The sequence below is a fragment of the Monodon monoceros genome, unplaced genomic scaffold (assembly GCF_005190385.1).
Source record: "Monodon monoceros isolate NGI ecotype Baffin Bay Population unplaced genomic scaffold, NGI_Narwhal_1 Super_Scaffold_3, whole genome shotgun sequence".
Taxonomy (NCBI): Eukaryota; Metazoa; Chordata; class Mammalia; order Artiodactyla; family Monodontidae; genus Monodon; species Monodon monoceros.
This window is the reverse complement of record NW_021703780.1, coordinates 38737566-38764263: the sequence shown is the minus strand read 5'-3', so window position 1 is coordinate 38764263 and position 26698 is coordinate 38737566. Positions and strand designations below refer to the sequence as shown.

General features: G+C 51.0%; 2 protein-coding genes across 5 annotated transcripts in view; both read left to right on the top strand.

Moving 5' to 3' along the window:
• PPARD (peroxisome proliferator activated receptor delta) overlaps window positions 1–11763 on the top strand; it is a 77022-nt gene extending 65259 nt beyond the window's left edge. For 2 of the 3 annotated variants that reach the window (XM_029242093.1, XM_029242095.1), the window contains exons 3-7: window positions 6253–6407; window positions 7210–7348; window positions 7994–8196; window positions 8376–8826; window positions 9472–9775. In XM_029242093.1, coding sequence (XP_029097926.1) covers window positions 6253–6407; window positions 7210–7348; window positions 7994–8196; window positions 8376–8826; window positions 9472–9719 — 1196 coding nt within the window. In that variant the 3' untranslated portion in view covers window positions 9720–9775. Of the gene's footprint in view, window positions 1–6252; window positions 6408–7209; window positions 7349–7993; window positions 8197–8375; window positions 8827–9471 lie in introns of all 3 variants that reach the window. The other variant, XM_029242092.1, reaches the window with a different exon arrangement.
• Window positions 10072–26646, top strand: LOC114907010 (E3 ubiquitin-protein ligase makorin-1-like). Of its 2 annotated transcripts, none has more exons than XM_029242097.1 (9): window positions 10072–10124; window positions 15456–15654; window positions 20973–21092; window positions 21275–21519; window positions 23647–23750; window positions 23929–24101; window positions 24225–24335; window positions 25869–26000; window positions 26249–26646. In XM_029242097.1, the coding sequence occupies exons 2-9, from the start codon at window positions 15584–15586 to the stop codon at window positions 26271–26273; spliced, it is 981 nt and encodes a 326-aa protein (XP_029097930.1). In that variant the 5' UTR covers window positions 10072–10124; window positions 15456–15583; the 3' UTR covers window positions 26274–26646. The 2 variants fall into 2 exon arrangements, with proteins under 2 accessions (XP_029097930.1, XP_029097929.1); XM_029242096.1 differs by having other exon boundaries at window positions 25865–26000.
• Window positions 26647–26698: the final 52 nt, after the last annotated feature.

The window sequence follows — 26698 nt, the reverse complement described above, 5'->3', positions numbered from 1 at the left end:
AAGGGGACACTCAAATCTTAGAAGGCGCTGGAAGGGGACACTCAAATAGCTAGTGGGGCTACTCTGAGGAGTAGGATTGTGGGTGGAGGGGATCTGTCAGATGCTACCTGTGTGCCCTTATGTGTTTTTCTCACCAAGCCTGCAGTATTCTCATAACTTAAAAAGCAAATGCATTACTTTCTTTAAAAGGGTAAAATTAGTTGTTGTTGTTTTCTTAAAAAAAAAAAAAAAAAAGCCAGCAGGTGAGGGGCCCTGGAGATAGAGCTTCTTGTGTTGGGGATCACACAACCCAGGGCTAGAATCCCATATCTGCCCCTGTGGGCTGTGGTCCTTGCCAGTGCCCTTACCTCTCCAATCTCAGGCTCTTTGCCTTTTAAGGCTGCATCCTGGGAGTTCCCTGGTGGTCTAGTCTTTAGGATTCCAGGCTTTCACTGGGGTGGCCCAGGTTCAATCCCTGGTCGGGGAAGATCCCGCAAGCTGCGTGGTGAAGCCCCAAAAAGAAGCTGCATCCTGCCCATCTCAGGGGCCGGCTGGGTGAGGAGTCAGTGGTGGCATATGACACGCCACAGGCGCTAGTCAGCACGTACTGGCTCCCTGCCCCACCCCGTGAGTCTATGACTTTGGCCTCTGGAGTCCCCTCAGGGACCCATTAGGATGAGGCACAGTCTCAAGCCCTGAAACAGCAGGAAGGCTGCACAGTTTGCTTTCCTTCTGACCCTCCAGAGGTTCTGCGCTGACCCAGTGCATCTCTGTACCAAGCTCAGCACCTGCCAAGCCCCTCCCCCAACCCAGGAGGCGGGCAGGACAGGCCTCATCGTTAGCGCTCAGCAAAGAGGAAGCTCGCGTGCCCGGGTCCCCCGGCTGGGCAGGGGCAGCTGAGCCAGCGTTCACCTCCCACTCCCACCCTCTTCCTCTCTTGCTTCAGTGATGAAGGTCCCAGTCACACCCAAGAAAGAAGTCAGGGGTCTCAGCACAGGGCTGAGGAAGATAAAGTGTCCTTCTTCTTGGCCTTGGTGCCTCCTCTCAGTCAGCAAGTGCTTGGTGGGTGTCCAGCAGGGGTCGGCCATCCAGTGAAGGGCAAGGCTGAGTGCCTGCCCTGAGGAGCCCACAGTCCAGGCCAACAGAAGTAAGGAGGCTGTTTGGTAACCCAGCCCCAGAGTCCTACAGAATTGGCCCTGACTTCAGAAGCTGTTTGCCTTTGGGGCTCTGCCAGCAAAGTAAACAGACAGGGCTGTTCCCTCTGGGCCACCCTCACAGCTATGACAACCTATCTCCAGTGATGGAGACTAGATATACAGGAGAACTCTCGACTACACTAATGATGTGAATAAGGTCAATAGCGTCTGTTTGCTGAACCTGTAATCAGAGATGGTGCAACTGATACTTCCCTCTCTGCGTGACAGGGGTAGTGCTTACGCTGAGTCCAAACATTTGAATAATGGCATAGTGTTATCCTTGGCAGTGACGCGTCTCATCGTTTATCATAATCACGAACTGTTGATCAGTAGTAATGAACACACGTACACACATATACGGAAAGTCACAGAGTGCAGTGGGTAAGAGCTCAGCCCCAGGGGTTGGATGGTTCTGGGTGATAGTTCTTACGCTGCCACTGTGTTAGTCAGCGTTCTCTAGAGAAACAGAAATGAGGAGGTGCGTGTGTGTGTGTGTGTGTGTGTGTGTGTGTGTGTGTGCAGAGAGAGAGGTTTATTTTAAGGAATTGGCTCATGCAATTGTGAGGGTTGGCAACTCGAAATTCTGCAGGCAGGCCAGCAGGCTGGAGACCTGGGGTTGTTGATAATGTAGCTCAAGTCTGAGGCAGCCTGGAGGCAGAATTCCTTCTTCCTTGGGGAGGCCTTGGTCCTATTTTCTTCAGGCCTTCAACTGACTGGCTGGGGCCTGCTCACATTGTGGAGACTCATGATTTAAATGTCAATCACACCTAAAAAATCCCTTCACAGTAACAGGTAGACTAGTGTTTGACCAAAAGTTGGATTCCATGGGTACTTGGCCTGGCCAAGCTGACATAAAATTAGCCATCAGAGCCACTGTCAGCGTGTCACTTAGCCTTCTGAGCCTGTTTCCTCACCTATGAAACAGGCGTTAAGAAGACCTGCCTGAAGGGTTGTTTTGTGGGTCACGTGAGGCTAATGGTGTAAAGTGTCCAGTAGAGGGCCTGGAACACAGTAGGCATGCACTAAAAAAGAGGTGTTATTGCTTCAAACACACAGCCCTTGCAGGGACTCAGATTTAGGGTCAAATCCCAGTCCCACCATGTATTGGACAGGTAATCTCGGACAGATTCCATAACTTCCCAAGCCTCAGTTTCCTCACCTTTAAATGGTGGCAGTTACTGTCTTCCAAGATGATTTGAAATGATACTAATGAGCATAAAGACACTAACACGTTCGGCACTTAGTAGGGGCCTGATAAACGCTGGTTCTTTCCCCTTCCCTCCCAGGACTGGTAGAGGCAGGCCCTCAGGAGGGGTTTGGGAGGCCAGGCAGGCAGGGTATGGCTGGGGCAGAAATTCAGAGGTGGGGCTCAGGGCCCAGATGATGGCCATCAGGTGAGCAAGGGCATCTCCTGAGAGCAGAGGAGGAGGCCAGGTGAGAGGACTGCCCTGGGCTGGCCCAGGAGAGTGGCTTTGCAGGCAGACAGCCCTCAGAGGGCGAGCCCAGGGTGTCTTCCATCCAGCATGCCTGGGGGTCCCTGAGGCAGAGGATCCCTGAGGCAGGGGCTCCCAGTGGGAGGGAGGGCCCCTCGGAAGCCCAGTCTCCTGCTAAGAGGTCATGGGGTGGGGGGACCTTCAGAAGCTGGTCCCTTGAATGGGGAACATTCTGCCATCATTACTTTTAGGTAGGATGTGATGGTGATTGGAGAATAAAGTCTTAAGCCAGGTGGTCAACAAGGAAGAAAGAGAACCTTTATCTTTGGAAAACTCACCACGAAGTGATGGGATACCCCAATACACATGTACCCCACAACAAAACCTACCCCTGTAGGATACATACACTCCACCCGCCCCAGCCCCTCATCTCCCCTGCCTCTTTCTACCTCGTGTGTCAGTTATTCGAGTTCTCTTATTCCCCTCAAATAGGCAGGGGTGGGGTGGGGGGCCCTTGTCCCATCACCCTTCCGCCCCAGGCTTCCCAGACTACCTATGCCCGTCCACCACCTGGGGGGCAGGACACAGCCAGGGCCCCCACGCTGCCCTGGGTCTCTTTCCTCCCCCGAGTCCAGTTTGCCACTCTTCCTGACTGGGGCCCCCCTGGGACACTCACCCTGGGCCTCTCCCTACAGTCCAGAGCTCTGGCTGCCTCTGTGGTCCATGGGGCTTGGGCACTTTGGCTTCTTCCAGGGTGAGCAGGGGCAGCGGCAGGCCAGAAGTGAGAGGAGGCTAGGTCTTGTTCGGGGCTCTCCGGGCCTCATAAGCAGAGGACCCTCCTCCCCCACCTTGGGTTTCTGTGAAGCCATGGGGAAGAAGAACAAGCAGCCAGAGGAAGGAAGAGGAACGGCCCCTGCCTGTGTGGGCACATGCTTGGGAGCTGCAGAACTGCAGCTTTGTGATACTAATAAGCCTCATCCTAACTTAAGCTGATATTTCCACAGCACTTCCAAGGTCCAGGAACTTTCTCTGTTAACTCCTCTGCTCCTCACGGTGACTCTGAGACACATGTTCCTGTCACCTCCGTTTGCAGAGGAGGAGACAGGCCCAGAGGGCAGAGCTGGGTTGTGAGCCTCGGACCCCCGACCTGATCTCAGGCTGTGTGGCTCCTGAGGCCATTCTCACCCCCTAGGCGGGCTGCTTCTGAGCACTTGGAAGCCAACTTGGGGGTCATCGAAGCCCTGACCTTTGAGCCCAGAGAGGGGAGTAGTCACCTTCCCTGACCACCTCACGTCCAGTCCTGCACCACTCTGCCTGCCCTGCCACTGGCCTTGCCACTCGCTACCTTGTGTCCTAGTGTTCTTACCTCAGCTGGTTGAGGGCAGGGTCTGACTCTCGCTCTGCACACAGCAGGTGCTCATCAAATGTCTGTGGAATGAAAAGGTAGGGTGGCATTGCCATGTGCCGTACCAACAGCAACCAAGTGACCAGACACCTGCCAGGCCTCCAGGGCCACAAGGGGGACAAGGAAGGCACCACCAAGAGGTGGGAACAGACTGGGATGATAGGTCACTGTGGACCAGACTCAGTGGAGGAGGTGGCTTTTGAAATCCAAAGGGAATGTGAGTAGAGACGTGCCGAGTCTAGCAGAGGAGGCAGACGTGCAAACCACATAAACAACACCGCTTACAAGAAGTGCCAGAAAGCAAACATGCACACAGATCGGGGGGAGGAAGTGCCGGAAACCCTCCCTGCCCGGCATCTGCGTAGGTCTCTACAGAGCGATTTTACATGTTATCTCGTTTTCTCCCAGCAGACGGTAATGTGAATTCCATTGCCCCCGCGATAACGCGGGCAGGAGCTGCGGGTCCAGCGCGGCCCCTCCAGCCCCCGGGCGCTGAGGCCAGGACGCCCAGGCAGCTCGAGGACCACTTAGTCCAGAGTCGCTGAGCGCCTGCCCCGCGTCCAGCAGCAGCGCCCTGGTGGACAGAGTCCCTGCCCCGAGGCCCTTATGTCCTGGTGCGGGGCGTCCAGTGCTGAGTGAACACAAAGGCTCCGGAGAAGACCAGAAGGGCTCGGCCCCACCCCCACCCCACCCCACCCCACCCCCACCCCACGCCACCCCACCCCACAGGCTGCCGGCTCCCCGCAGCGCATGCGCAGGAGCCGAGGGCACCCGCTCTCCCAGTCCGTGGGCTGAGGCGGGCGCGGTTACACCCCTTGGAGTGACTGAAGTTGAGACCTAAGGCTCTGTGACAGGCCAGGCTGTTTCAGGAAGCAGGGACTGTGTCACCCCTACCCTCCCCAGCCCGGGGGTCTGGTGCTCGAGCTCCTTCCTGCTGGCGGGGTGGGGTGTGACTGGAGGCTTTCCTGCTGTCACTCCTAGGACCCCAGGGGACACCGGGAGAGCTGGGAGGAAGGTGTCGGGAAGTGGAGTACGCTTTGGTCTGGGGGTAGCTCCATCGTGGGGAGTCAGGCTCTTGTGCAGTGACCATACTGTAGAGAGGGTGGAAGGCAGGCCTGGCAAACCTTAAGTGTGGGCTGACCGCCGTGGCTTGGGTCTCCCTGCGGAGCTGTCTGCTCTAAGCCACTGCTCCTCTGGTCTGGGGATTTGGCCCCTGCCCCTGAGGAGGTTGCTCGGTCGTTAGGAAGAAAGCAGAGAACGGCAGGTTGGCAGGCCAGCCTGGCAGAGGCAGGGCAGGCGGCCCGTGGGATCACACAGGGGCACTGGGTTGGGGGCCGAGACGGGCCCAGTCAGGCCCCCTTTCCCAGGGAAGGGCTCATTTCTGAGCGTCCAGGGCAGAGATTCAGGAGAGACCCCGCAGCCATTCTTACTAAGTCACCTGACGGCACAAATACCCTGAAGTCGCCTGTGGCCAACTGCTTTCCTTGCCGACACTCAACACGGGGTTCAGACGTCTGAACATTTAACAGGAAAACATTCGAGGAAGTTCAGTCCACCGCCCAGTCATAGTGACTGAGATTTCTGCTTTTTCTGCTCTAGCAAGAAGTTTCGTTTGAATGCCTTTGAGCTTCTTGAAAGATCCTTTGCAGCATCTCAGGAGTCCGTGCAGGAATCAGATTTCTGGAGCGGGGGCTGAGCTCTGCAGAGGCCTGCGCTTCTGTAGCCTCCACAAAACACATTTCACACAATCCCCTGTGGGCCCACACAGTGGAGTCTCTTAAGCCAGGGAGCCACTTCCTAAGGACAGTCTAAAGAGAATCTCTCTGTTTCTTCCCTCTTGCTCCCCTCCTCCCAAAATACAACCATCCCCCGCATGCCCTCTCCCCGCCAGCAGTGAGCTCAGCCCAGGCAGGTCTGACTCAGCCCAGATAGTAAGCTGCCTTTCTGGAACACTTGCTGGGTGTCGGGTCTGGGGGAAATGCTTTGGACACTTTCGTCCTCCACCCAGAGAAGCTGTCATTGACCCCACATTCTAGATGTAGAGGCTGATCCTCAGAAAGGTTGACTCCCAGAGGTCACATAGCCCTTAAGTGGCTGAGCCAAGACTGTGATTCCCGCGCTGCCACCTGGGCTGCCCTGTGGGCTCTGGTCACCTCCCCAGGCCCCCAGGCCTGGCAGAACACAAAGCTGCCCCTGTGTTGTGTGTCTGCCGACCTCTCCCTGTGTTGTGTGTCTGCAGACCTCTCCCGGAGCTGCTCTCCACCCTCGCTGCTGGACCAGCTGCAGATGGGCTGCGATGGGACCTCGTGTGGCAGCCTCAACATGGAGTGCCGGGTGTGCGGGGACAAGGCATCAGGCTTCCACTACGGTGTTCACGCGTGCGAGGGGTGCAAGGTACGGGCAGTGGAGGGGTGGCTGCCCATCGGGGCTGTGATCACATGGTGAGTTGACCTGCCAGGAAGGCTTTCCCTGCTGCCGGGCGAGGTCCTGACCATACCCACTGTGGAATTCCTGCCTGGGAGGCAGCCAGGCCCTTGGGCCCGTTCCAGGCTTAGCTCTGGGTCCTGTTGTAGAGGAGGGGTTCCCTCGCTGGGCCTGCCCCGCTGGGTACCGTTGGTGCCGACCCAGTCACTCACCTGGGCTCTCTGGGCTGCTGGCGCCCCCTGGGGACCTGACACAAGAAGACAGGTAGGACAGGATGAGGGTCTTGGGCTTGAGCCATCTTCCCAAGGTCAGGGTTTCCTGCGCCTCAAAGCCCAAGGGGGCTCTTTGATAAAAAAGGAAACGTTATATTTCTTTTTCTGGTTTTGCTTTTGGATTCTTCCTCCTAACTGCACACCCATCAAAATTTCACATATTATTTTATTAAACGACTACCTAGAAAAGATGCAGAACCAGGTTGCGTTTACGAATAAATCAAGTTATCCACAGTACAGTTTTGTGTCACCAAACTAACAAAGAAGCACTTAAAATAAATATGCTATATTATTTCAGTTATTTTCAAAAGTTTTAGAGTTGTTTACTTTCTTTCTCCCTCTCTCCTCCAATAATATTTCCCCCCCATTACTTCCAAAATTCAGGAATTGTTACATCTCGATGCGTAATCAAGCCCCCTGGCACAACCCAGCAGGCAGGGTTTTACCCTTTCTCCCTTCCTCGTGGCTTTTCTCTTCCTCACCTGTCCCCTGTCCCTCAGGGCTTCTTCCGTCGAACAATCCGCATGAAGCTGGAATACGAGAAGTGTGAGCGGATCTGCAAGATCCAGAAGAAGAACCGCAACAAGTGCCAGTACTGCCGCTTCCAGAAATGCCTGGCACTGGGCATGTCGCACAACGGTGAGCCAACCTGAAACCAGGTTTCCGAGAGCCCAGGAACAGAAAGGGGGTGCCCTCAGAGCAGCGCCCAGCACACGGTCAGTACGCAGGTCAGCTTTGCCCTTGCTGAGGCCTGCCTTCCCAGACTGCCCAGGACCCGCCATGCTTCCCAGGCCAGGGCCAGTTGCCACCTGTCTGCACCTGAGCCTCACCCTCTCTGGCCCAGAAGCGACCTGGGAATTGACCCTAACTCCAGTAGTGTTGGAAACACCACTCCCGGAACCTTGAGCCTGTCTTGGATGACCTGACAGGGTGTGAAAAGCCACTGCCAAGGCCCAGGATCCCCTCAGGTTTTCTTGGTTGTTGAGGGCAGGCAGGAGCCAGTGAGTGACCACGTGTGTCAGCTGCCAGGAGCCAGGCTGGAGTTTGCTGGAGACCGGCACTCCCGGGAGACAGAGCCTGCTGGGCTCTGTGAACAAGACAGACAGAAGCCCTGCCCCTCCGGAGCTTATATTCTGGAGGGGTTCCCCAACATTCCAACTTGCTGGCTCTAGAGCTTCTTAGGGCCTTGTGCTCAAAAAGTGTGTCTCCGTCTTCGGCTTGTGTACCTTAGAGGTGCTGGCCCCTGCCCAGGCTCCTCCATGACTGTCCCCCTTCCCCGTGCAGCCATCCGCTTTGGCCGGATGCCAGAGGCTGAGAAGAGGAAACTGGTGGCAGGGCTGACGGCAAACGAGGGGAGTCAACACAACCCCCAGGTGGCTGACCTGAGGGCCTTCTCCAAGCACATCTACAGTGCCTACCTGAAAAACTTCAACATGACCAAAAAGAAGGCCCGTGGCATCCTCACCGGCAAGGCCAGCCACACGGCGGTGAGTGTCACTGCTCAGCCTGGCAGCATCCCGGGCTCTGGGCCCTGCTGCCACCTGCCTGACTCCTGCGAGAACCAGGCCTCCTCCCTCCCCTCACTTCGTGGTACAGGCAAGGGGTACGGGGCACACATGGGCGGGGGTCCCCCGAGGCCTGGCCTCTAACGGGGCCTGGTTTTCAGCCCTTTGTGATCCACGACATCGAGACATTGTGGCAGGCAGAGAAGGGCCTGGTGTGGAAGCAGCTGGTGAACGGTCTGCCCCCCTACAAGGAGATCAGCGTGCACGTCTTCTACCGCTGCCAGTGCACCACGGTGGAGACCGTGCGTGAGCTCACCGAGTTCGCCAAGAGCATCCCCAGCTTCAGCGACCTCTTCCTCAATGACCAGGTGACCCTTCTCAAGTATGGTGTGCACGAGGCCATCTTTGCCATGCTGGCCTCCATCGTCAATAAGGATGGGCTTCTGGTGGCTAACGGCACTGGTTTTGTCACCCGTGAGTTCCTGCGCAGCCTCCGAAAGCCCTTCAGTGACATCATCGAGCCCAAGTTCGAGTTTGCTGTCAAGTTCAATGCCCTGGAACTTGATGACAGTGACCTGGCTCTCTTCATCGCGGCTATCATTCTGTGCGGAGGTAAGTGAGGGAGGGCAGTGGGTCAGCCCCGCACAGCCAGCCCTCCTGGGGGCTGGGCCCTCGCTGCAGGGGCCGAGCCTAAGCTCTGACAGCAGGAGGAAGGGTCCATGTGATGATGGCAGTGGAACATGTAAGGCACTAACTGTGTGTGCAGGACCAGCTCCATCTAGTATAGATGGAGATGAGATAGAAAAAAGACTGAAAGGAAATATACCAACATGTTGATGGGGGTTATTTCTGATAGTGGAGAAATTTTCTGTGTTTTACCTGCATTTTTCAAATTCCAACACAATAAATATAGTAAGACTCACGCTGACAGTGGCATAGAGCTTGCTTCATGCCAGGCACTGTTCCAGTTCCTTTTCCTAGATTATAACTCTTTAATCCTCATAACGACTCTATGCCAGAGGCACTTCTGTTATCCCCATTTTGCAGATGAGGAAACTGAGGTCCAGAGAGGCTGAGTGACCTGCCCGTAGCCTCATTGCTAGTCTGCGGTAGAGAAGAGGTTTGAGTCCAGGCAGGGAGGCCCACTTTTCCCAGGGCCAAGTTGCCCACACCGGTGGGGTTAGTGGAGCTGCCCTGCCCTTCTGAGACCCCCTGTGTGCCTGCTGCCTCCCACACCTCTGCCCTCTGTCCCCACAGATCGGCCAGGCCTCATGAACGTGTCACAGGTGGAGGCCATCCAGGACACCATCCTGCGCGCCCTCGAGTTCCACCTGCAGGCCAACCACCCTGACGCCCAGTACCTCTTCCCCAAGCTGCTGCAGAAGATGGCTGACCTGCGGCAGCTGGTCACCGAGCACGCCCAGATGATGCAGCGGATCAAGAAGACGGAGACCGAGACCTCGCTGCACCCCCTGCTCCAGGAGATCTACAAGGACATGTACTGAGGGCTTCTCTGTCGACCAGCCGCTGAGCACTGGGCCTGGTGGCCGAGTGGGGATCACACACAGTCGGCCCACCTCCCTCTCCCTTCCCCGGCTCCCTCCCTTCTCAGCTCCTCTGTCTTCTCTCATTTCTTTGTTCTTTTTCTTCCTTCCTCTCTCGCCCTCCCTTTCTCTCTCCCCATCTCCGTGTCTGCCCCTCTTCCTCTTCCTGTGAGGCAGTTTGTGTTATTTCACCAGCAGTACAGAACAGCACCCCTGCTTCCCCACCCCCCACCCGCCCCGCAGCAGGAGGGGCCGGGCCCGCCCTCTGCACCAACAGTCCCCTTCTCCCGTCTTCAGTCTTCACAGCAAAGGGCTCGAGCCATCCAAAGAAACACTAAGCTCTCTGGGCCTGGCTTCCCAGGGAAGGTAAGCAGGGCCAGGGCTGAGTGCAGAGCGGCCCCTGGTCACCGGGCCCCTGGCGGAGGATGCCTCCCCCGGCAGGCGGCCCGGCCCCGGCTTCAGCTTGGCTCCCAGCAGGCAGCGCACACCTCAGCCCTGCTGAGCCGCCGCCCTTCCCTTCTTTTCACCGGTCTCGCAGGCCAGTGTCACTGATGGCCCCCCGCGCTGGCCGCTGGGGGACACGCGCCCAGCCTGGATAGAGGTGGGGTTCCCTCTGGGTGGGGGTCCCTACACCCCCACTGACGAGGAGCGAGCTTAAAGAGAGGCAGAGGGAGGTAGGGGAGATGGCGAGCTGGAGACTTGCTTCTGAGCCCAGGCCTGGGGCGGGTCCCCCATTAGCACCCCACTCTGTCTGCCTCTCTGCAGCAGCCACCGAGTTCTGCCTACAGGTGTCGGCACCGCGCTCCCCCAGGCAGCGCCAGGGCCTGGCCTCACAAGTGCCCCTCCTTTCTCTGGCCTCCAGGAGACACTGGCAGTGGCTCCAGCCCAGCTGAAGCTCACTCCCCGCACACACTCCCTCCAGCCCACACACCACAAGCACTGAAATCACTTTACCTGCAGGTTCCACACCTCTCACCCTCCCCTCCCTGAGGCAGGCGAGTGCCCAGAGGGGCCTGCAGGTGGACGGGCAGAGCTGTGCCCCTGTTCGCGAGGCTAGGCCAGATCCCTTGGTGGGCACGGGGTCCTGTGGACCCAGCCCAGCACCTGCTCACAGGGGAGGTACTGGGGATAAACTGATCCTTCTCGTTTGTGACACCCTCTGTCCCAACAACTCTGCTGCCCTCCCCTTTTCCTTGTATTTGGCCCAGCTGGTCACCTGGAACTCTCCCTGTACTGCCTCTGGTGACCAGGGACCTTGCTAGGCCCAGTCCCACTCGTGGCCCCGCCCCTCCCCCTCATCCCTATTGATAAGCACTCACCCCAGAGGAGGGGCAGAAGCACAGCTTGGAGCGCTGCCGTCTGAGCAGAGGACAGAGAGCCTACCCAGGCTGCTTCTCCAGGGAGGAAACAGGTCTGGAGGGGTGAGGGGCTGGCTGGCATCTCTGAGAAAGGTGGCGGGACATGTGGGGTTAGAGCCCAGGCTTCCTGGGTCCTGTCTGGTCTTCCTTTCGGAGGGGCCTTTCCATGCCTGAGGATCACTCTCTACTGGCAAGATTCTCCCCTCCCCTCCCCCGCCATGCACCCCATCGTCATCCCCCTCCCCAGTTCTGGTACTGAGGATACAGCTCTTCTCAGTGTCTGAACAATCTCCAAAATTGAAATGTATATTTTTGCTAGGAGCCCCAGCTTCCTGTGTTTTTAATATAAATAGTGTATACAGACTGATGGAACTTTAAATAAATGGGAATTAAATATTTAAGAGTTGATTTAAGCTAACTCAGCTTACAGTGTTTTTCCTGGGGGCTGATGAGACCCCTCCCCCTCTTCCACATCCAGTGCACAGAGGGGGAGACTTGGTCAGGCAAATGAGACTGTGGGGTGCTGGCCCGGGTGGCGGGGTCATTTCTGGCTTATGGGGCTGCCCATCGTTCCCCCTCACCTCTTGCACTGCTCACCACTCCTCAGTCAGCAAGGTTTGTGGAGAACTGAGAAGATGCCATCCCACCCGGAGGGAGCATTTGGGGTGGGAGGGGGAGAAAGGATACACACCCTCTGAGAAGGGTGTGTGGAACCATGGCACAAACCAGGTTTGGGGGTGAGGGTGTCTGGGAGGGGCTAAGAAGGGCCTGGGAGGAGGCAAGTCCCCTTGGGCCTTGGGTGGTATGTGGGACTTGCACAGGTTTTGGGGGGTTTTTTGCCATGCCATGTGGGATCTTAGTTCCCCAACCGGGGATCGAACCCATTCCCCCTGGAGTGGAAGCACGGCATCTTAACCACTGGACCACCAGGGAAGTCCCTGGGACTTGCACAGTTTTACCCCACAAGACATCAGGGCTTTCCTCTCCTTAGCTGACACCCCAGTTTTTTCCTTTACTTACAGTGGTACCATCTCCACAGACAAATGAATCAAAAATTTAGACTAAAAAAGAAAGCAACCTTAAGAGAATTAGAAGATACTGTCTTTGTGATAATTCTGTAAAACTTCTGAAACTTAAAAAGGTTTATTATTAAAGGAAGAAATGGGGTCCCAGGCTGGTAATATGCCTGAGGAGCCTGGAGGAAGCAGACGCAAAACCCTTCTGGAGGACAGACACAGGCAGTACAGAACTCCCACAAAATTACAAACATGAAGAGACAGGCTGCATGAAAATAAATAGAATAATGAGTGAAATTAGAGCCCCAGGACATCAAAAAGTATAGCTATTGATTATCATGTAAGAGACAAATAAGTTTTATATTATTTAAAAATATAAATATATGAAAATCATACTAAAGAAACAGTTTACTTTTTAAGGAAAAAAAAAAGACAAACATTTTAAAAGAAATACCTGGAACTTCCAGAAAAAAAATGAGTTAAAAAACAGACACAGCCAAAGAGATCATTTTTGCCCCTCAGAAAAGATCTGTAGAAATTATCCCCAAAATAACATAGGAAAACCAAGATAGAAAATGTGGAAAGGAAGAATAACAATACAAATTCTCATATACTGCAGAAGAGAGTAGAAGTTGATAAAATCAACTTGAAAATTTGGCAAAATCTTGTAAAGTTAAAACGCACCTGTGGAAGCTGTGAGGCATCACCCAGGTTCCACCCCTCAGAACCAAGGCACTGAGGTCCGTGGCTGCTGGGCTCACAGCTGAGTTCCTCTCAGGAAATTGCCTGCAGTGAAGGGGGCTGCCTTGCCCAGGATAAGCACACACCCTCCTCAGGGGCAGCCTATAGCCAACATGTGGGGACAAGCCAAGCCTCTTTGCCCCAATTTGAAACAACGTGAAGAATTGTCCAGCTCCAGAATTGGGGCTTCTGTCCTAGGTACATTGCAGTTTAATTTCTCTCTCTACCCAATCCTGCTTCCTACAATTTCTTACAGGTGTTGTTCTCAGGAGCACTCCCCAGTGAGTGTCCTGCAAGTAAACCTCTAAATCTATTTCCTGGAGAAGGCAGCCTGACATAGTACCCTAGAGTGAAAGCCACCAAACTGCACTAAGACTCATACACATGTTCTTTACAGCAAGAGCAAAAACTTAGAAACAATAAAAATGTCCATCAACAGGAAAATGGATAAATTTGATATATTTATACAATGTTTAAGAAAAAAAATTAGAAGAGTGGGGGAGGGAAAAAACAATGTAGAAGAAACACATGGGGAAAATTATATATAATCTTGAAGTGGATAGACCTTTCAAAAATCTCTTGTACACACAGAAGTTTCTAAGTTTCATGCAGTATACAAAAAACTTAAGAGTCTATAAAATAGATAAAAGATCTTACTACATCACACTAAAAAAATTTCTTCCAGTGGGGGGAACACAAAAATATTTCAATCAACCATGTTAAAAAAATGTGTGACATAATAAGACAAAGGCTAATTTCCTTAATATGTAAAGAGCACCTACCAATCAATGAGTAAAATGTCAACAACCCAAATGGGCAAAGGATATGAACAGGAAAAGAAATGCCTCTAAAACATGGAGAGATGCTTAATCTCATAGTAAGAGAAATGTAAATTAAAACTACAATGAGGGGGGAATTCCCTGGTGGCTCAGTGGTTAATAATCTGCCTGCCAATGCAGGGGACACAGGTTCGAGCTCTGGTCCAGGAAGATCCCACCTGCTGCGGAGCAACGAAACCCGTGCGCCACAACTACTGAGCCTGTGCTCCAGAGCCCACGAGCTACAACTGCCACAACTACTGAGCCCCAGTGCTGCAACTACTGAAGCCCGCGCAGCTAAAGCCCGTGCTCTGCAACAAGAGAAGCCACTGCAATAAGAAGCCCGTGCACCGCAATGAAGAGTGGCCCCCGCTCGCCGCAATTAGAGAAAGCCCACGCACAGCAATGAAGACCCAACGCAGCCAAACAAAAACAAACCTACAAGGGACTTCCTGACAGTCCAGTGATTAAGACTCCGTGCTTCCACTGCAGGGGGTGCGGGTTTGATCCCTGGTCGGGGAATTAAGATCTCACATGCCACAGCCAAAAAAATTAAATAAAACTACAATGAGATACTGTTGTTTTACATAACAAATTAACAAATACTAACAAGTTTGATTATATTGTGTTGGCAAGGGTATGCAGACACAGGCACTCTCATACTGTTGGTGGGAGTATAATCTGGCACAGCCACCACAGAGGGCTGATTGGCAGCACCTATAAAAAATTTTTTTTAATAATTTTGATCCAGGGCTTCCCTGGTGGCGCAGTGGTTAAGAATCCACCTGCCAATGCAGGGGACACAGGTTCGAGCCCTGGTCAGGGAAGATCCCACATGCTGCGGAGCAACTAAGCCCATGTGCCACAACTACTGAGCCTGTGCTCCAGAGCCCACGAGCCACAAGTGCTGAGCCCCTGTGCCACAACTACTGAAGCCCGCACACCTAGAGCCCAAGCTCTGCAACGAGAAGCCACCGCAATGAGAAGCCCATGCACCGCAACAAAGAGTAGCCCCTGCTCACTGCAACTAGAGACAGCCCACGTGTAGCAACAAAGACCCAACACAGCCAAAAATAAAATAAATAAATTTTAAAAATAAATAAAAAATAATTTTGATCCAGCAAAAGTTAAGGAAATAACAAAGATGTCCAAGACAATTCGTTTCCCAAACTAGTGTCTCAATTTACTGATAAATATAGGAAGTTGATTAAATTCAATTTAAAAATCTCTCCTTTAACTTTTAAGTGAATTCCTCTTATTTTGTCTTTTTAACTTTCCCAACTTACCTCCCACATGGGGCACTGCAGTCTAGTGGAGAGTACATGGGCTTTGGAGGATTAAGATACGAATTGAGGGGGTGTTAGGAAGGGCTCTTAGAGCTCACAGTTCCCCCTTCTCCTCACTCCCCATCGTCAATGGGCCCAGTCCAATTGTTCTCCACGATGCAAGCTACAAATCCAACAGCCATTTATGCTGCCCAGGAGAGGCTCGGACTGGCTTATATGCTCTCATCTAATGTGGAATTCCCTCATTAGACAGAGCCTCAGACAAGCCCCCTCCTGGCCACCTCTTATGATGGCCCTTGCTGAGGCCCTTAAAGTCCTTAAACCATCCCCCCAGTTTCCTCCAGCAATCATCTAGGGATCCCTTAAGGCCTTCATGCCCCACCCCACCCACATTCTGTAGCCTGGACAGGGCATTTGGAGCCCCCAGCCTCCTAGCCTTCCAGCCATCCTGCTTCACCGTCCATCCCTCCTCCTGCAGGTGGGGGGCCATGGGGAGAGGTGGGCCTGCCTGCGCAGCCTCTCCTCCCTTTGGCCCTGCCCAGAGAGAGAGGGATAAAGGAGCACCAGAGCAGCCCTGCCTGATTCTCATTAGGGGCCACAGCTGGGATGGACCCTGCGGAGCCGGATGGCAGCAGCCAAGGTGGAGCGAGCAGGACCCGCTCCCAGCGACCACACAGGTAGGGGCCTGGGTTTTGGGAGAACACGGGGGAAGTGGGAGAAAATTCTTTGGGGTTCTGTCTGTCCACTGAAAGCTCAGTCTTTAAGAATTTGGGGTGCATCAGGTGGGAAAAGGGGCTTCCTAGCCCCCAACCCAACGCTGGAAGTGTCTGGAGACTATCTCTCACCCCTCACAGTTCAGAGGAGGAAACTGAGGCCAGACAGAGGATAAGTCAGGGCTAGTTCAGGGTCTGACCATTTAGGGCAGAGATTACCCATTTGCCTTTTTTCTCTTCCACTCAACAAATGTTTCTCTGACCAGAAATACTATACAGCTCCCTGCAGTGGGATCTGGTCCTCTGGTTATCTTTGTAGCCCCAGTATGTAACCTGGTGCCAGGTGTTCATAAGTGTGTGAATGGAAACACTTCAGGTTGGACATTACACCATTAGAGAGTCATTCTTTTGGGTATGCTAGCTCACTAGGCCTTCCATCAGGCATTCATACCTTAGCACAGATTCATTTTGCCAACAGATGGAAGAGATGAGTTCCCCAGAGAGAACTGAATCTTGGGTGAAGGAGGGATCATTGTAGACCTTAGGGTCTCAGTGTGAAATGGTTTTCCCAAGCTGGGAAGAAAGGCAATCTGGCAGCAAGAGGAAGGCAAAAAAAGAAGATGGACATTTACTAAAAGAGATTTTCAGTTGTTCCTGGTCCTGCCCAAAGCTCAAGAAGGAAGGTGGCATGCTAGACTAAGTTTGGCCCTCAAGTTTTAAGAATCTTGGTCAGGGGGCTCACTTGGCAGGTTCCACCTCCCCCTCACTGTACCCAGCCCCACCTTCCTCATCCCTGCTCTTCTCCTCTGCACACCCTGTGTTCACCCAACAGGCCAGTCCTGATCACTGCTCAGGGGTCCACTGCTCTGGCCTCCCAGCCACCCAGCTGCTTTTGCTGCCTCCCCAGGCCTGGATTACCGGTGACTTCTGGCTGTTCTGTCCCCAACCCTTGGCCTCAGAATTTGGCTTAAGAAATTCCCCAAATCCAGCAGCCCTCACCCCTGACAAGTCAATCTTGGTTAACTAGAGAAGTATTGTGCTGAGTGAGGACACCTGGGTTATAGTCCTAACTCTTGTTCCGAGTCCCAGGCCAGTTACTTGACCTCTCTGAGCCTCAGATTTTGAAAACAAAAGATGACTCCTGACTTTTAAGGCTTGTTTTGAGGATTAAATGAACTAATTTGCCAGTACCCCAAACAAAATGTGTTTTATTGGTATGTTAAGGCTGTGTGGGTGGAGGGCAGGACTTATCAGAGCATTTAATATGTTCATGTATGGTAAGCAATATACAACATGACTCTAAAAAAATATAGAAGGAGGAGTTTCTCAAATCAATTTGATCACAAAGCCCCTAGCTCCTGTTGCTATGGCTCGTCTGATGGTCTAAGAGCACCTCTAGACATGCTGGGAGAGCTCTGTTGCTGGATCTCTCAGCTCGTGAAGGAGCTAGTATGGTGGCCTCTTAGGCAGTCCTGCAGGTCAGCTTCATTGGTGGTCTTTAGGGAAAGCGAAGCTTTGGGGACTGGGGACAGGAGGCTTTCAAGCCCTTCCTTTGAGGGCCACTGGCTCCTCCTCTAGGGGGTGAGAGGCTCCGCCTCTCAGGTCACCCACTCTTTCTCCAGTGACTGTCATTTCCACCTCACCCCAACCTCCATCCACCTTCTATCCTCCCTAACTTTGGCTGTCACCACTGATCTGGTCCCTCCCCCACTGCAGCCTCTTCCTATCTACTCCTCATGTTATAATTGGGAGCAGAAACATACCAGGCCAGGCATCTTCTATAAACCTAAAAGAAATTTGAAAAAACGTGTGTCCCCTCCACACTCCCAGTTATCTAATGGTATTCATCATAACGTAAATTGTTGCAAAGGTTAAATTTCTAATGTATTCTACACAGTCCCACTTTAAAATAATACAATTATTCTTTTTTAATTCCAAAAGAGAGTTTTAAAAGATGTTTTTAGAGTAGTTATATCACTAAATCAAATGCTTTTTACCGTTTCTGAATCTTCTCCAAGACTGGCACTTCAGGCAAGATTTTGAGGGATGTGTTCAAAGCTCTCAGCTTTGAACACAAAGCTCACAAGAACTTGCCCTCAATCTTCCTGCAGGAGTCCCTCAATTTTTCCAAGCCAGGCAGTGAGAATGATTGAAAGTCACCATGGGGTACTGGGCTGGGGCTGGCTGTAGCTCTGTGCAGAATTTCAGTCGAAGGTATTTCGGGCTGTTTGCTTTGGGACCTGCCAATGAACTTGCTGTGTGGGCAGCTGAGCAGCAATGGCAGGTGAGCAGGGTGGATTTGATTAAGTACATTATTCTTTTCATGCATCCAGTGGCATCTAAGTACCAGAGAGATTTAACATATACTGTCATCCATTTAAAAGTATATAAAAGCAGGCTCTTTACAGTTTTACATAACTCTTTTTCTCCTTGAATACCTATTCTACTTCTCCCACAGAATTTTACCAATACAAATATTTTTCTTTTCAGAAGTCTTTCACTGATCACGATATTATCTGTTCCTGCAGCAAAAATATTTTTGAAACAGAAATATGACTTTTTTCTAGATTTAGTTATTAGTAGTACTCAACTGATCAAAAGAAATAAATTACACACTTTTTTTTGGCCATGCCATAGGCTTGTAGGATCTTATTTCCCTCACCAGGGATCGAACCCAGGCCCTGGCAGTGAAAGTGCTGAGTCCCAAACACTAGATTGCCAGGGAACTCCCTACACACTTTAACAGTTAATTACTAAATAACAAAATTTTCACTACAAAATTTAGATGAGATTGTTGCCTCCCCCCCCCACCAAAAAAAGCTCATGTATCCATGGATAAACATTACTTATTGCTAGAATAAGACAGGATTCAACATCAGTTTCTTTTTGGTGGGGGGGGGGAGGGTTGTCTGTTATTCAATTTTATTTTTAAAAATTTTTATTGGGGTATAACTGATTTACAATGTTGTGTTATCAATTTCTATTTCTTTTTTTTTTTTTTTTTTTTGCGGTACACGGGCCTCTCACTGTTGTGGCCTCTCCCATCGTGGAGCACAGGCTCTGGACGCACAGGCCCAGCGGCCATGGCTCACAGGCCCAGCCGCTCCGCAGCATGTGGGATCTTCCTGGACCGGGGCAAGAACCCGTGTCCCCTGCATCAGCAGGCGGACTCTCAACCACTGCGCCACCAAGGAATTAATATTTATGAATGGAAGCACTGAGAAATCTTGTTCACATAAATAAGCAAATGGAAATGAAAGGTTATTTGTTATATCAGGGGCACTCAATTCTTTGAATTTCTTCTGAATTAAACCAAAAATGACGTAGTGGTCTGAATTAAAATCAAAAGTTACCGTTTAATGATCTTATATTACCTTCCTGGCCCTCACAACAGCTTCCATAAAAATAACATAATAACAACTACAGTTATTATAAGTATTATATTATGTAATAATATAATAATAGTCATTGTAATAAGGACCATGTGCCTGACGATCTGGTACCTTCACCAACAAGACTGGGTGTCTGTCACCCATCCTGCCCTTCCTCCACCTGCTTCTCTGCCAGGGCCTCTCTTGGAAATTCTCTGGAGAATGGTGGGGGCCACTCTATGGCAGACCTCCAGCATCAGCTGGCAGTCTGTGTTCTCTTGGGACAAGAGTCTGGCCTCTGTCCCCATCCCTGCTGCCCTGGCCACTTCACATGTGGGCTTATTCCCACTCCTGGCAGGGAAGCACACGACAAGAGCAGAGGTCCCCAGAGCCCTGGATCAGGCCTGGACACATAGTAGATTCTCAATAAATGTTGGCCCAACTTGACCTCCTCCCACCCTTCCCACCTCACAGGCTGACCCTCAAATGTCCTTGTAGTAGTGGTGACAATGATGATTATAATGATGACAGCAGAGTGATAAGAACAGCTAATATTTATTGAGGGCTTGCTATGTGCCAGGTATAGTTGGCCATGTGTATCTGTATGTTCCGTATCCGTGGATTAAACCAACTGCAGATCGAAATATTTGGGAAAAAAATCCCAGAAATTTCCAAAAAGCAAAACTTGAATTTGCTGTGTACCAGCAAATATTTACATAGTATTTACATTGTATTAGGTGTTATAAGTGATCTAGAGATAATTTAAAGTATACAGGAGCATATGCATAGGTTATATGCAAATACTATGCCATTTTATTTTTTTTTAATTTGCGGTACGTGGGCCTCTCACTGTTGTGGCCTCTCTCGTTGCGAAGCGCAGGCTCCGGACGCGCAGGCTCAGCGGCCATGGCTCATGGGCCTAGCCGCTCCGTGGCATGTGGGATCTTCCCGGACTGGGGCACGAACCCGGTTGAGGTTGAGGCGGACTCTCAACCACTGTGCCACCAGGGAAGCCCCTTTTTTAAAATTTTTATTTATTTATTTTTATTTTTTCTATTTCTTGGCTGGGCCACGTAGCATTCGGGATCTTAGTTCTCCGACCAGAGACTGAACCTGTGCCCCCTACAGTGGAAGCACGGTGTCTTAACCACTGGACCACCAGGGAAGTCCCTATGCCATTTTATATAAGGGACTCGAGCATCCACGGATTTTGGTGTCCATGGAGGTTATGGAACCAACCTCGCACGGATAACAAGGGATAACTGTACTTTACATACAATATCTCATTTACATTTTACATCATCCCCTAAATTAAGTACTGATAACTTACAAATGAAGAAACTGAGGCATGGAAAGTTTGTCCAAGCTCATACAACCAAGAAGTAGTGGTACCAGGCAGAACTGGCTATATAATTTGTGGGACCCAGCACAAAAAGAAAATCAGCGTCCCTTGTTCAAAAATTTAATAATTTCAAGACAGCAATGGCAGAACATTGAAGCAAGTGTGGAGCCCCTGCATGACTACACAGGTCTGTGCCCATAGAGCAGGCCCTGGTTCCGGAATCTGAACCCAGAATTCTGAATCCAGAGCCCACCAGACTCTGTGCTTGGAGAAAGTAATAGGAATCACTATGATTTACTGAGCACCTGCTATGTGCATTGTGCGAAATCTAAAAAAACCTTCACAACAACCCTGAGGTAACAGGAGGCATTGTTACCCTCATGTTTAAGGGGGGAGGAAACCAAGCTTTAGGGAAATTGAATTACCACCCAGGGTTATCAAGCGGAGTCAGGATTTGAACACAGGACCAAACCTGAAGCCTGAGTCTTCATGTCACACAGCGTCTTTCTAGAAGGATCACAAAGGCAGGAACTAAAATGGGGCTGGGCATGACTCAGATGATCTCTTAGGAACTTTGACCGAGGGGCCTGTCACTGGGGGTCCAGCCGCTGCTTCACTCAGGACCGGAAGGCATCCCAGGTCTGCAGATATTTCCAGCGAGGCTTCTGCTTCCACGGAGATGGATGCAGGTAAGTGCCTCTTCTCCTCAAGTGGGGAGCGGGCTGGGAGACTTGGGAGGGAGGAATCATTCTTCATGGACCATGCATCTTCCCAGAGCCCCTCTGCCCTCAGCTCCAAGTACTAGGCTGAGCTAGCTCTGAGCCGTGGAGGAGCTATCCCTTTCTCCTTACCCTTCTCTTCCTCACGACAGCTACCGGCACCTGCAGCCTCCCCACCACCTTGAGTGGGGCCGCCGCCATTCGGAGCCACACATCACCCTGTCAGGCCCCCTGCAGGGACTGACCCGCAGGGGCTCCGAGCCCTCCTACCTGCCCTCTGTGACTGCCGGATGGCGTTGGGCCGGGGCCTACCAGGGCATGGAGCCTGGCCTGGAGGAGTTGTTCAGCAACGCTGAGGACATTGGTGGCAGCTCCTGGAAGTCCCTGTCCCTAGCATGTGAGTCATCAGGGGTACTGCAGGTGGGCACAAGTGAGATCTGAGACCAGGGTCCCTGCTCTGTCCCTGAGCAAGGCTTATATTTCCTTCCGCCCCCTCCCTCCTCAATATTCCCAGCCAGAGGGAAAATTTCCTCTGGCTCTGTTGCTCTCTGTGTTCTAGAAGCAGAATACCATGGGCCTGTGGAGTCAAACCACCTAGTTTCAAATGCTGGCTCCACCACTTAGGAACTGTGTGACCTTGAACAAGTCACTTAACCTCTCTGAGTCTCAACTGCCTCATCTGCTAAAGGGCACTGATAATAGCACCTACTCACAGGGTCTTGATGAGTTCGTATATGTGATGTGCATAGCACAGTACCTGGCACAGAGTAAACACTAAATATTAGTAGTTATTTTTTAAATTATTGCTCTAATTCAGTGCTGTCCAACAGAAATATGTTACATATGGAATTTTTTTCCTTAACATCTTTATTGGAGTATAATCGCTTTACAATGGTGTGTTAGTTTCTGCTGTATAACAAAGTGAATCAGCTATACATAGACATATATCCCCATACCTCCTCCCTCTTGCGTCTCCCTCCCACCTCCCACCCTCCCTATCCCACCCCTCTAGGTGGACACAAAGCACAGAGCTGATCTCCCTGTGCTATGTGGCTGCTTCCCACTAGCTATCTGTTTTACATTTGGTAGTGTATATATGTCCATGCCACTCTCTCACTTTGTCCCAGCTTACCCTTCCCCCTCCCTGTGTCCTCAAGTCCATTCTCTATGTCTGCGTCTTCATTCCTGTCCTGCCCCTAGGTTCTTCAGAACCATTTTTTTTTTTTTTTTTTTAGATTCCATATAACATGGAATTTTTTGTATCAGCTTTATTGAGATATAATTCACAAACCAAAAAATTCACCAACTTAAAGTGTACGATTCAATGTAATACAGTATATTCAGAGTTGTACAAACATTAGCACTGTTTTTTTAAATTAATTTTTATTGGAGTAGAGTTGATTTGCAATGTTGTGTTAGTTTCTGTTGTACAGCAAAGTGAATCAGTTATACATATACATATCTCCACGCTCTTTTAGATTCTTTTCCCATATAGGTAGTTACAGAGTACTGAGTAGAGTTCCCTGTGCTATACAGTAGGTTCTTATTAGTAGCACTATTTAATTCTAGAAGATTTTCATTACCCCAAAAAGAAGCCCATTAGCAATCACTCTCCATCCACAACACCTCCCAGCCATTGGTAAACACTAATCTATTTTCTGGCGCTATGGATTTGCCTCTTCTGGACATTTCATATAAATGGAATCATACAATATATGGCCTTTTTGTGTCTGGCTTCTTTTATTTAGTATAATATTTTCTAGATTTATTCATGTTGCAGCATATAGAAGTACTTCATTTCCTTTTATGGCCAAATAATATCCCAGTGTATGGATATATACCACATTTTGTTTTATTCATTCACCAGTTGATGGATACTTGGGTTGTTTTTGCTTTTTGACTATTATGAATAATGTTGCTATGAGCACTTATGTACAAATTTTTGTGCGGATGTATATTTTCATTTCTCTTGGGTACATACCTAGGAGTGGAGTTACTGGATCATACGTTAACCCTATGTTTAATATTTTGAGGAACCACCAAACTCTTTTCCAAAGTGGTTGCACCATTTTACAATTCACGCATGTAATTAAAATTTCTGTAGCAGCCTCATTTTAAAAAAAGGAAAAAGAAACAGGTGAAATTAATTTTAATATTTAACCCAATATATCAAAAATTACATATCAATATCATTTCAATATGTAATTAATATAAAAAGTTAATAATGAAACATTTTAGAGACTTTTTGGTATTCAGCTTCAAAATCTCATGTGTATTTTACACTTATGACACATCTGAATTCAGACTAGCTCCATTCCAGGTGCTTGATAGCCACATGTGGCAGGTGGCTATCGTATTGAATAGCACAGGTCTAAACAGTTGTGTTAGAGACATAATTCTGACTAGACTCTGAACTACTGGTGGACAGAACTTTACACACCCTCAGGGCCTTGCATGCAGCAGACGCTTAGGAGATACCACATGAATGAGTAAATGAATGAATGGATCCAGTTTTCCCCAACAGCTGCTGATGGTGATCACAGCTACTTCCCAAAGTCTCAGCCTATGTCAGACCCTGTTCAGGAGCTCCTGGCCCCACTTCAAAGCCTGGACCTGGAGGTGCAGCAGGTAGTGGAGGGGGAGGGGAAGAGGATGCCATGCTGGACCTCTGGGATGCCCATACCTGCTGGAGGAGGGCTCTGTGTTCCCTGGGGCCGTATTTGGGGTGACAGTGTGTGTGTGTGGAGAGGGGGGGCAGGGTGGGGGCTGAAGGGAGGATGTGCTCTGACCCTGCCTGTGGCTGCAGAGGGTGCAGGACAGTCGGGACATCGTGTGTAGCATCTGCATGGACAAGGTGTGGGACAAGCCAGAGGCCGAGCGGATTTTTGGCATCCTGCCCAACTGCAGCCACCCCCACTGCCTGGGCTGCCTGCGTACCTGGCGGAAGAGCCGAGGGGACTTCCCGCTGGGTGTCATCAAGTCAGTGTCATGGAGGGGCCAGCAGGGAGGGAGGGAAAGGTCCCACGGAGGGGTGGGCTCAGAGACAGGCCGATGGGCTTGTGACTACTCCTCTCCCACCTCCCACCCCATCCCACCTCGCAGGGCCTGTCCCCAGTGCCGTGTCCCTTCCAGCTACATCATCCCCTGCAAATTCTGGGTGAGCAAGGGACCTAAGAAGGAACAACTCATCAGGAACTTCAAGGCTCGGACCAGGTGAGTCTGGCAGGAGGAGCATGACTCAGGTTAGGAAAGAGGGGAAGCAGTCCCTGATCTATACCCTCTCAGCCGTGGTTCCCAGCATGGCGTCCCCCAAATCCTGGAAGTGCAGAGTGACCAAGACAGCAGGTGAGGGTGTGAGCTATTTCCACTATTTCAGAAAGCCCAGTGAATAATAGTGAGTGACTGAGACAGTCAAGGCCAAGTTTCTCTTCTAGCCTGGCTCAGGATCCACACAGGGAAACTCTGGTTCTCTCAGCATGATGGGAAGCCCTGCTTGGCTTTTATTTCTGATTTTTTTTTAAAGCAAGAAAGTATAGGAATTCCTTGGGAGTCCAGTGGTAAGGACTTGGCACGCTCACTGACGGGGCCCCAGGTTCTATCCCTGGTCGGGGAACTAAGATCCCACAAGCCACCATGGAAGTAGAGACTCTTCCTGTTACCACGCTGTAGAAGGAGAAAGTGAGGCAAGGTCTATGGGGCTTAAATAAGGAAGTGGGTTTGAACCCAGACATTCTGACTCCTAGCATGGACTAGAAGGAACCATGGGGAGGATATTGACTTGAGAGGAGGAAGGGCCATACCTGGGTAGCCAACTGACCATGAGGTTGAAAGGAAATTGTAAGATGATTAATGTTTCCAGATGGACGGCCACAGGACTGGTACTATCACGTGAGAGCTGAGTGAGGGAGACTGATGGAGAATCTGGTCGGGTTGAGTGGGGTGGTTTTGGATGCTATCTGGATGGAGGGGTTCCTGATGCTAGGTTTGGTCAAATGGTAGGAAGAGGAAGAGGGACAGTCATTTTAGAGGGATTCCCAGGCTTCCAGCTTGGTGGTCAGCGGGATCCTGCATTCACGCTGGGACTGCAGGAAGTGGGAAAGACTCAACTGCGTTGGAGTCAAGCAGAGAGGTGATGATGCAGGAAAAAGGAAAAAGGCTATAAATATGCGCTTTATCTTTTTCTCCCTCTCGTCCATCTTTCTGTGCAAGAAAAAGCTGTTCCTACTTAAGCAGATCACAAGTTGCCCACAAACCCTTCCTGTATCTGACCTTTCACAGAATGAAATTTGAAATCTCAGAAGTGGGAAACTTCTTAATTTCATTAGCTAGCAGTTACCAAATCATAAGACCACCCCTCAGAAGAGGGCATTGTTCTAACCTGGTTACAGAGACACATTGTAGGGTTAACTGCTCTCCCTCCTCCTTTGGTGGTATTACTGAAACTTAGTTCAGGAAAGGAAGGAAAGGAGATTCCCAGGGCCACTGCTGTCCCAAATAGACTTTGTGGGAATTAAGAGAAAGGTACCACTTAAGACACTTTACTGCCATCTGCTGGGAAATAATTGTAATAAATATAACATCTATGCTTGTCTATGTGACCCTAGAGGTGCCAGGATAGATGTGGTGGTGCTTTTGTGCTGTGTATAACCTACCCAACATTACATGTCAGCCTTGAGTGCCCCTTGTTCCTGGCGCAACTGGGCTTGAAGGTGATGGTCTTCTATCCTTCTGCCCTCTCATAGCCAGATTCGATGCCGGTTCTTCATGCGGGGGAATGGCCGGTGCCCCTTCAAGTCGGACTGCATTTACCTGCACCAGCTCCCAGATAAGGCCCCGACTTCTGATTCTCCCTGGCCCGGGAGTATGCAGCTGGCCTCTGTGAGTGAGGTGGTAACAGCAGGGATAAGGGGTCGGGGAGGCTGCTGGCCATGGTTTATAATAAATGTCTGTGATAAATGTAAAACCTATGTATGATGTCTATGACATTAATGGTGCCTGCTTAGATGTGGTACCTTTGTGCTACGTACAACCTGCCTAACCTTATGTGTCAGCCTTGATTCCCCTGTACCACGTACAGCTGGGGTCGAAGCTGAGGGGTTTTCACTGATTTCTTTTTCTACTCTCAGGTGGTGGGCAAAACAGCGTTCCTAGGGGGCACCGAGCCAGAGGAGGAAGTGTTCTTCATGGACTGTGCCCTGACCATGGCCTTCTGGGGTTCAGAACTCCTCCTGGACCCCAACAGTTCTTACCACTGCCTCCTGTAACCAGGATCAACGTGTGGGGGGATGGGGCTGAGGGGCAGGGGTTGCCAGGTGGTAGGTCTTTTCCCTTTGGAGCTTGGTGGGGGATGAAAGTAGCAAGTGCCCCACACCCATGAACTGCAGCAGTGACACAGCTGGGGAACATGGGGAGGGGGGATGGCTCTCGGGAAAGAGGAAGGGTTCTCACCCTCCTGCCAGGGACTTGGTTTTTAACTTTACTCTTTTGTAGAAGGATTCTGAAAGAAAACCAATAAAGTGCACTTAAGCCATCACTGCTGGTGTCTGAAGAGTGTCTGCTTATAGCCCAGGTGCACC

Excerpts from the sequence above, each read along its gene's own strand:
- LOC114907010 (XM_029242096.1), top strand. The coding sequence starts at position 15,584 with ATGGACCCTGCGGAGCCGGATGGCAGCAGCCAAGGTGGAGCGAGCAGG. Across the intron at positions 15,655-20,972 it reads CGCTCCCAGCGACCACACAG|GAACTTTGACCGAGGGGCCT; the intron begins GTAGGGGCCTGG and ends ATGATCTCTTAG. Across the intron at positions 21,093-21,274 it reads TTCCACGGAGATGGATGCAG|CTACCGGCACCTGCAGCCTC; the intron begins GTAAGTGCCTCT and ends TCCTCACGACAG.